General features: G+C 35.4%; 1 protein-coding gene across 1 annotated transcript in view; it reads right to left on the bottom strand.

The window, feature by feature from the left end:
* LOC105617673 (microtubule-associated protein futsch) overlaps window positions 1–10,472 on the bottom strand; it is a 26,682-nt gene extending 16,210 nt beyond the window's left edge. Inside the window, exons 1-3 of the mRNA XM_012199232.1 lie at window positions 6,417–10,472; window positions 1,693–1,970; window positions 1,242–1,574 (exon numbers count right to left, since the gene is read on the bottom strand). Coding sequence (XP_012054622.1) covers window positions 1,242–1,574; window positions 1,693–1,970; window positions 6,417–10,472 — 4,667 coding nt within the window. The remainder of the gene's footprint in view (window positions 1–1,241; window positions 1,575–1,692; window positions 1,971–6,416) is intronic.
* Between the last annotated feature and the right edge of the window lie 195 nt (window positions 10,473–10,667).

Genomic DNA, 10,667 nt, shown 5'->3' on the forward strand with positions numbered 1-10,667 from the left:
ATATAAACATTTATTGTATTATATAATTATATACATACAGATTTATAAGTATACTACATATTATAGTATATTATATATTATAAATAAATATATATATAATTATACGTTATTTATTAAATTTTTCTAAAACTATTATTCTAAAACTATTATTTTCTAAAACTATTATTTTTTTCTGTTGTTGTTAAAAATCACAAATTAATAGCTAAAATAAAAACTTTTTTTAAATATTAAGAAAATTTGTTTCTTTTATCAATATCTTGAAAAGAAAGATTATAAAAATTAAAAAAGTTTAAAATTTAAAGGAATTTAAATACCACATTAATCTCCATTAGTCATTTTTTTTTAAATATAATAAATACTTTTAAAAAATAATATGTCTAACACAATTATCAAAGCTATATGATAAATTTGTATGATTCGTCACCGTCATATAGAGTTACATAGGTTGGAAAGTTCGAATAAAGAAGGAATCGTGCGATGACTTGCCCTCGCTCAGAACAACTTACCGTAAAAGGATCTGTCTCGTGTCCTACTTTTGCATGTATGCATACATATATAGTGTTTTCTAAATAAAAAATTGACTTGTATGATATTACTGCTATGTTAAAAAATCAATATGTTACTGATTTTTTTTATATAGCAAGAATTGAATTAATTAAACAAGGATTCTTAATAATTAAAAATAATTTAATAAGAATGATGAAAACTTTTAATAATGAAAATATGATTCTATATAAGAAATATGTAATAAGTAATACTAAAATAATGTCAAATCAAAAGTAAATACATTCGCACATAATAAATTCAGCTCGGCTCTGAATGGATTGCTGCAATGAATTTAATAGGAAAATATGGCCTTGAAGACAATCTCCTGTTCCTCTCGTCAATTTGCATCTCGACTCTGACAAGTTTTGTATTCTGATCTTGTTAATAATGTTTAGAAGTAGGTCAACCGTGTTCCTCTCTACAGCGAACGTGTAGATAAGTTAAATTAAATCGTATTCGCACTAGTTCTATACTTGTTAATTATATGCCTTGTAAAATGTTTATTAATATTTTAATATTAAAATTTATATGTATGTAGAAAATAATTAAACGTTGTGGTAGAATCTTAATTTTTGCTTAATGCTTCGCATAATTTAAATTAAATTCTACACTCATACCAAGTTTTTTTATTTTTACTTTTTTATATATTTATATATGAAGAGAGATATAAGTATTTTATTACAAGGAACACTTACCCGCAAGTACAAAGCTCGCAAATGCACTGTTCTTTTAGAGGAATTTTCGACAATATATCCGGTACCGGCACTGATTTAGGATAGATTACATCCTCTTCGAGAGAGTCTGGACTTTGATCTCCTCTTTTAGGTACGTCCTGTTCCAATTTCTTCGGTTTCTCAGCAAGTCGACTAGGTTTAGATTTCGAAGGTTCAGATTCTTTATCGGATTTTTTAAATGCTACAGGTTTTTCTTCGGGTCGACTCGGCTTGCCGGCCGCTGGCTGTGGTCTTCTAGTCGGCGACGTATGATCCCGAAGGTTTTCAGGTGTTTTTGGTCGGATTTCGGAAGGTCTACGAAATCAATATCGACAAGTTATAAATTGTTTTATTTTTTTTTACAGTTTAGATATATTTAAAAGAATTAGAGTAGTTTAAAGATAAAAGAAGAAATAGTTTATTTTTCATTTACCTGCCATCCACTGGTCGCTGAGGACTTCTTTCGCGCTGCGGAGGTCGGCTGGGTTTTCCAGCAATTGGAGTTGGTTTTGGTCGATCGTCTTCCCTGAGACCAGGTATTCCACGAGGATAACCGGGCCGTTCAGGCGATGGTTTCCTCGTGGAATCCGTTGATGATCGGAGTGCCGGACCGGTGATGGTATCGAATCGGGTGTCAATGACATCCCGCGCTACCATGCTAGTCACCTGCTCTTTATCGATAAATTCCTTCGTTGACTCGGTAACATCTCTCTAAAAAATACAATAAAAATATTTTTTAAGTATTTCTTAAATTTTGCTAAATAACAATAATATTAGTAGATATAAAGCAGAATAATTTGTCAATTAATACGGTCAATGCTTTCAATTATCACGTTGCTAATGATTGCTCACGTTTTCACGCACAGTGTAAACTGTACTATTAATTATTATATGTACCGTAATATCAAATATTATCACGTTTTTATAAATTGATACTACAGTTAGAATTTTACAGCTGCAACATTAGTGCTGAAAAGGTAACACATTGATTATACTATAATAAAGTACTTGCATTGGCATATAAACTGTTAGGAAATGTCAAACATAAACGATCAGTTATGACTACACCACCACTCGCAAACTTTAGAACTACTTTGCTTATAACAAATGACTGCATAGCAACATTATGTCAATATACTTAAAGTCAATGTCATAACAATTATTTAAAAAAATAATGATTTATGATATTCAATTGGTATGCTAATTATATATAGTAAACGCCTTGGTATATACATATTGGTACACAAAGACTTCGAGATGCAATAACGACGTAAATGCGGCTTCATTTTTCCGCGAGTGTTCATTACGAACTTCAAACGTGCTGTATAATGAGCGCCGCGAGCATGAACGAGATTAGGAACGCCAGTAATGCTTAGTTTGACAGAATGCAGGTAACATGAGATTAGTGTATACGGCTTTTATGTGCACGCTTACAGAATATCGTATAACGTGTCGAACCGTCGAACCGCACTTTTGCGATTTAGTTTGTTTCGTTAACGACATTGCTGTCATTTTCAGAAATAGATTATGTTTGTATTATCGATAATGTAAATGATCTGTACAAAGAATTTTATAAGTGTATTTTAAAAGATTTTGTATTTTTATTAAAATGTGTAGGAAATCTCAAAATATTTTTTCTCAAAATTCTCGAATTTCATAAACAATTATAATCTTTTAATAGTAAACATTGATCGACATATATACAAAACAGATAAAAATCTTTATCTGTTTTGTATATATTGTAAATATAAAGATGAGATAGAAAATTTACGAAAATATAAATTTGATGTAAAATTCCTCTTAATAATTAGAAATGTTAATTAAGAGGAATTTTACATCTAATAATAATTTTCGTAAATTTTATATTTCATCTTTATATTTTTGAATATAAAGATGCAGATTATTATTCATTTTTAAAGTGCATTTTTATGCCAACTGTGTGGAAATATAATATCACATTATTAAAGTGATACTAATTTAATGAAACTAATATTAATAAGTATCTTATAAATCCATGATAAATTTACTACAAAAAATATTGTTTCAATTGGGGAATTTTGATATTTTACATACACTTGTGTTGAAATTCCACGTTACATTGTATCATTAAAAATGTCACGTGCCTCTCTCTTTTTTTTTCAATTTGTTGTCTGCTCATTACATTCATAGGCACGCTTGCTTTTTAATTTGACTCTACAACGAAGCAAATAACGTCTGCTGATATTATTAGTCAAATCCTTTACTGTTTTTAACGCTCGAATGTAATTCGCATAAAGCACATCAGATGAAGTTTTGGCATTTAATTAGCGGGTTAAGTAGTTTGAGTCTTAAGCTGATTTGCTCCTCCTCCGACGATATCGAGAGTTGCTCATAATGAAATTCGTTTACATAATTTAGACTTTACTTGTTTTCCTGATGAGTATAATTTTGTCTGTTTAAAAATTTCATGTTAAAAACGATCCCCTCTGTGTTGCTGTTTCGTAGTAACTACAAGTTTAATAAAATTTCCACGTTAAAAGAATTTTGATGAACGTGATTAAGTGCTGTTAATAACATATCACATTTATCGATGCCGTAATGTGTGATATGACGAGATATATATTGCACGTGCCTTCATAAAATAATAATACCGAATCGCGCCGGGAAAACGCGATCACGCGTGTACGTCGTACGTTATATCTTGATCCAAATAGGCCACCTCTATATATAGTTGTTTGCATGTTGAATAATCGAAAACAATGAGTGTCTGTAATATAATCATCAAGATGAATTGTTTTAAATATAGAGACGTAAATTACAATCGTAACATACAAATAGATTCAAACAGAAAGTTTTTTTATCTAAGATAGAGAAAAGATATTTGTTGGATATTTATTCACAGAGTGATATTATAGATGAAATAACGCGAAAAGCACGTGTGCAAACGCGAACTTACTTAAAGTATTTTATCGACTATCTCGAGACCTCGGAATAAAGTCACGGCTGTGAGAATTAAATCGAGCTGCTTTAAAGAAACGGACTGTCTGTATGGTGCGGAATAAGTTACGAATATCTATTTTTAATTTGTTCAACCGATATAAACGTGAGAACATATTGCAAATTGCCAACGTAGTCCTTGTAAATTATCCTTGTGAGCAAAGCATTGAATATTCAGACTATATTGTTAGATAACGTAAACTTCGAAATACCGATCCGATTTGTGAGATGCTACGTGGAGATAAAGTTTCAAATTGTCCCGAGAATCTTCAGTTAGGAAATTCACCGCTGTTAACAGAAAAGTATGCTCACTGAATTTTCAATAATCAATATATGCAAAATGAGATTTTATCAGATATGAAATAAAATTTAAATTAATATAATCATAAGAAAACTAAATGCAGAAAAAATTAAAAAATAAAAAAAAGACAATTTTAAAAATTAGAAAAAAATTGGACACAATCAATTTGAATAAAAATGAAATATTATTTCTATTAAAATTCTGAATGAAAATTCTAAATTTCAAATTTTCAGAAATACTATTATTTTATCGCTGTAACAGTAAAATCCAAAGTGTCATCTATGGCATTTATCTTTCTGTTTGATATCGACCCATATTTCTATGAAAACATGTAACTTTTCAACCACAAAGTGACTTGGTCGCAATGTAAAACCCGTTGATACTATGTGCGATTTTGTTTTTACTGATTAAATCAATATTGAATTCTATAGCATATTGCAATACACAGTGGATATACAAGGTATTATTGTAAAACGATATACCTGTATTACTCTTTTTGTTGTACTATTATTATTTTATTTAATGTTATCGGTCGTTGCTATCGATACTGTAATCAGCGATGAGTGACGTCAATGTACACGTGTCTCTCTCAGCGTGGCATCTCTTAACTAAGATTTCTATAGCACTTGAACGAGGCGACCGCATGATAAGCGAAGCAGAACGCGCGTAAAATTCAATTGGTCATACATTAAGCGAGTTACATTGAGCGGTGACATCACTGCCAAATTTGCTCATATTGGATGCAATTATTATCATTCTGCTTGATTTAGTCTAATTGCAAGTGATTGCACTTACATGTCCGAGAAGGATGCAATTTCAAGAATTTTTTCATGGAAGTAATTATATACAAATAATTATATGCAAATAATTAATTTTCAGACTTTTGTTATAAATAATATAAATAATATAAATAATATAAATATAATATAACAATAAATTTACAATTTTTCTATATTAATGTTATTTGACGTGATTTTAAGTTTGATATCGTTTGGAATAAAATAGAAAAAAAAGATGCATCTTTAATTTAATTTGAACTATACAACTGATCGTCTTAATATACATGCATTTATCTTTCAAAGATAACTTGCATATTTATATGCCAAAGTTCACTTTTTAATCGAAAACAGAGGTTATCGAATTGTTTTTATGTCAATGATGATAATATATTAAAAATATTAAGATACATCATATATTTCTGTACTATACAATAGCATATTGACGATTTAAAGCGATCATAATATAATGATTGAGATATTGTATGTCGGTACTGTATGCAGAATCGTTTCTCATGTGTGAAATATCGATTTCCGCTCGATTCTCCTATTCGCTTTGCACTAGTTCGGTGAATCGGGACTCAGTCATCCAGAAATTCATATATATTAGGAACATGATATATATACATTCTGTCTTTCAAACAGAGGATTTAACAAAACGAATTCTCTTTTCTCTTCTGCTCTTAATCCTTCCCGTCTTTCTACGAATCGCTATATTACGTCAGGTTTATTTTCAATGCGGCGCCACAGATATGAACCTACAACCTTCGCTTGGTTTGGAAGTGAAAGTATCGTTCGAACCTCTTCCGAAAGAACTGAGCTCAAAGTGTCTCGATAAGAGATAATTTTATAAATCTGCCTACTAACGTATGGTCATTATCAACTATCGAGAAGTTCGAGAGTAGTAATGTATTGAGAACTCAAGTACAAGTCGAAAATAGAAGGTTCAAAGTTTTCAGTATTTGACTTAAATTCTTATAGAAATAAATGTTGAAACAGAGGTATGATATAAGTATTATCCCGGAAAACTAAATGAGTCATAATTTTAGCAATTTTCTGTGGACAGCTAATAAAGAAACATTTTAACGTCTTGCAATTACTCACCACATCCTTGTGTGTGTCCGTCGTAAATTCAGTGATGACACGCTCGTCCTTAACATCGCGCACGTCTTGTACAGAAGTGAATCTTGAAGACTGATCGATTACATAAGATTGCTGAAGCACTTCGGATGTACGCGTGATATCTGCATGTGTGATATCCGCGACACCTTCGACTGCATGTCTGATCTCAGTGATGTCCTTCTGTGTCTCCATTGATTTTCGCGAAATCGGAGTAAGCAACGTTTTTCCTTTCTGATCCACTGGTTTGCTTTCTTTCTCAATCGGTTTTCGTTCGTCTGCCGGTTTCTTCGGTACTTCAGTTGATTCATCACGTGTTGGTTTCTTTTGCGTATCTTGCGGTTTTTCGTGCACGAAAGAACCATCCCAAGTGGAGGCACCAGGCTTCGACGGTCGGTGCGTTCTGTCTACCGGACTTTTCTGCGGCTTTTCGTCGGAAGGTTGTTTTGATGTCTCGTAATCGATCGGATGTACTTTATCCTTCGGACTCTCTTTTATATAAATTTTGGATATATTTGACGAGTCATATGTCTTTGAATCGGTGACATATGTTTGTTCAACCATGACGGAGCTCGTAGAATAATCGACAGAACTTGATACATCCTTCGATGTATTCAGTATTGTAACAGATGTTCTATGATCAGCGATATCACTCGGTTTTTCTTTAATTGGGCTTTGCTTATCTTCAGTTTTAATATCTTTTGGCACTTTTCGATCTCCTGGTCTCTTCTCTTCCGGTTTCTCATACACAAACGATCCGTCCCAGGTGGAGGCGCCTGGCTTCGACGGTCGATGTGTTCTATCCACCGGACTCTGTGGTTTTTTATGTTTAGGCTCTTTAGTATCTTTCGGATGTTGTCGAGGCGATGGTTCAGGTTTTTCGTCGAACAGCTGTCTTGGCTTCTTATCGGTTTCACGTACTTTATCTTCTGCGCTTTCTTTGATAAAAATTTTGGATATATTTGAAGAATCGTATGTCTTCGAATCCGTAATAAATGTTTGTTCGACCGTGACAGAGCTCGTAGAATAATCGGTAGCATTTCTTATATCTTTTGATGTATCCAAAATTGTAACTGTTCGATGATCAACATTGTCGGTCCGTTGTTCTTTAATTGGACTCTGTTTAGCTACAGTTCTGTGTACATCTTTCGGTGATTTTTTATCGCTTGGTCTTCTTTCCTCTGATTTTTCATACACGAACGATCCGTCCCATGTGGACGATCCTGGTTTTAGAGGTCGGTAACTTCTATCGTCTGCGCGAGATTCCTTCTTCTCGCTTTTAACAGTGGTCTCTTTAATGTCGGTAGTAATTATTACGTCACTACTAGGCAGACTCTTCGCACCACTGTGAGGGCTTTCTTGAATGGTTACTGTTTTTTGCGTCGTTATTGGCTGACCGTCGCGAATAGTAACAGTTTCGACGGAAGTCGTCGAGAAATCAAGATTCGAAGAATCCGTGTAACTTTCGTGCATTCTTGATTGTTCCATAACGATGGAATTTTCCATAATCTCTGACGTGCTTGATACCTCTTGCTTGACATCTCGGAGATCGATAGTAGTCTCGCTAACATATTTCTTCGATGTATCAACATAGGGTGTTTTTTTGCTGTCTACTGGATGAGATTTATCTGGTAGCATATCAATGGATTCTTTGCTAGGTGTTCGCTTCTTCTCTTGCGATTTTTCCAATACAAAAGTTCCGTCCCACGTTGACGATCCAGGTTTGGTACTTCGCAGATCTCTATCTTTCGGTATCTTCTCCGGACTTCTAGGTCGTGGAGAGGGACTAGTCCGACGTTCCGTCGTCGAAACTTTGCTTCGTGATGTATCTCCATCAAATCTAATCGTCGTTTCGACAGGGCGTCCCTCGTAAACGACTGTCTCGTACCTCGTGGACCTGACATTAGCATCCCTGATGTCTGAGAAACTTTGCTGACTTGATGAATGTTCAACGATGTAAGAAGTACTTGTAACGTCCGCTTCATTAATCGAATTATCTTCCGTAACATCTCGAATATCGATGGTTTTTACGGTACGTTTATCTTCCGGTCTTCGGCGACTATCAGGTGTTACCGGTCGTTCGTAGACGAAGGTGCCGTCCCAAGCAGATTGACCAGGTTTGTAACAGCGCGAAGTTGTATCAAATTTTGTCTGTTTCTCCTGACTTTCATGACCGCGGGTAATTTTATTCTCAGGACTATCTTCCTCTAAGATTATATCGGACACTGACGTGACCTTCTCGACATTCTTCTTATCGCCGGAAATCGCGTATTCGACGATGTAAGACGTGGAGACCGATTCAGTAACATTCGAAATGTTCTGCTCTTCGCTGACATCTTGAACATCCACGGTATCATGACGTTTTTCCGTTGTACGGACAACGGTGATGTCTGAAGGATGCTTCTTTACGTCATCTTGTGATTTTTCGTAGATAAATTCGCTGGGTCTGCTGAGTCTTCGTTGCGATGGACTGGATACGCGAGCAGGATGTTCATCCTTACTCAATGGCGTATCATCGATATGGATCGAAGTTTCTCTGCTTACATCTCGTCGTTCTTCAGAAATGAATCTGGTGCTGTCCGTAGCACCTTTTATGACGCGCATAGTTTCGGATGACTCCTTCTCATATGTACCGTCCGTACTCTTTTCTTTGAAATCTCTTCTCTGCGTAGTTTCCATGACGTTGTCGCCGCGACCGTGAAACATATTGACGCCAGAGTCGTTACGCTGATTTTTTGGCTGCGTCGTAATTTTTTCCACGACGAAACTTCCGTCCCATGTCGAATCGCCAGGTTTTGAGTAACGAGTCAGTCCTTTCGAATATTTTTCGCTAGCGAAATCTGTTGTATCTGCGGCGGTTTTCTCTGGCGTGATATCACGAAGACAAGTCATCGTTCGTTGACCTTCATCAATCGTTTTCGAGTCTCGAGTCATGCTTGAACTTGAAGATACGTTTTGATCGATAAATGACACCTCCTGAGTCGAGGTCTCTTGAGTGATTTTAACGCTTGTTTCATTATCTCTGGTATCGCTATGAATCTTCGAACTTATTGTTTTATCAACGACGTTTTTGTCCTTAGGAGTGGCGGGTTTTTCATAAACAAAGGTACCATCCCATGTGGATTGGCCAGGTTTATTACAACGTGTTGATATCTCGATATTTGATTTCTCTGATTTCAAATCACTGCGCATACTTTTATCATCATTCCTCTTGATATCATCAGTATTTTTAATGACAGTCACATTAAAAGGTGTAATTGTATGCTCGCTGTCTATTTCTCGGCTCGATGTAGACATCGTCTTACCATTGTCATTGATTCTTTCTCCTGTTTCACGTATTCTCGTAGTGCTCGACATTATTTGACTGTCTTTCGTTACGGCTTCGCTCGTCTCGCTACTCACGTGAGTACTCTCGGTCGACTTTGATGATGTCTGAGATATGGGAACGTGAGCTCTATTTTTAATGTCATGAGAAACTGCAACAGTAGAGCGATGTCCGCTATGATCCTCGCTCACTGATGAACTCTCAATTAAGACACTCGAGGAGCTCGACTGCTGAATCATCGAATGGGATGTGCTTTGACTTTGCGTCTGCATAGATTGACTGGCTTGTTCAGTTGTTTCTCCTTGAATTGTTCGACTTTCTGAAAGAGACGTTGCGTGCTCGCGTGGAATCTCGTGCGTCGTCTTCGCTTGCTTAATCGATTGCACCTGCTCCCCTGCTATGAAGTCTTGAGAGCTTTTTCCAGTTCTTCGGCTGGACGAGCTCTGCTGGATAGTCTGTGGAGGTGTCTCGATAACTTTGATAATGTTACCTTTGGAATCCATGATGACCTCGCGACTGGCACTCGTGACCTCCATCATACTACTTCTAGATTCGCTCTCCTTCACCTGATTCGATTCCTCCACACTGGTGGAGGATACAACCTCGACTGTCTCCGTTGTCGTCACATCCGAGGACGTCGATGTCGTCGCCACTTCGTTTTTCGCAGTTCCCGCATTCTTCATCCTTGACACCGTGCCTTTTTTGTGAATAGTCATCGCTACGTATTTTCGGTCGCTTCTACAGCTCGATTACTCGACAGTAATTTACTCGACACAAACGCGAGAGACTCGTGTATGATTGTTGTAAATACGATAAAAGCCGAGAATGTTTTTAAAACGCACATTCACTGCCGAATATGTTAATTTGTCAATCACTGCAACTTTGCCCCTGATTTTAAATTTTAAATATAA

Source organism: Atta cephalotes (assembly GCF_000143395.1).
Source record: "Atta cephalotes unplaced genomic scaffold scaffold00001, whole genome shotgun sequence".
Lineage (NCBI taxonomy): Eukaryota > Metazoa > Arthropoda > Insecta > Hymenoptera > Formicidae > Atta > Atta cephalotes.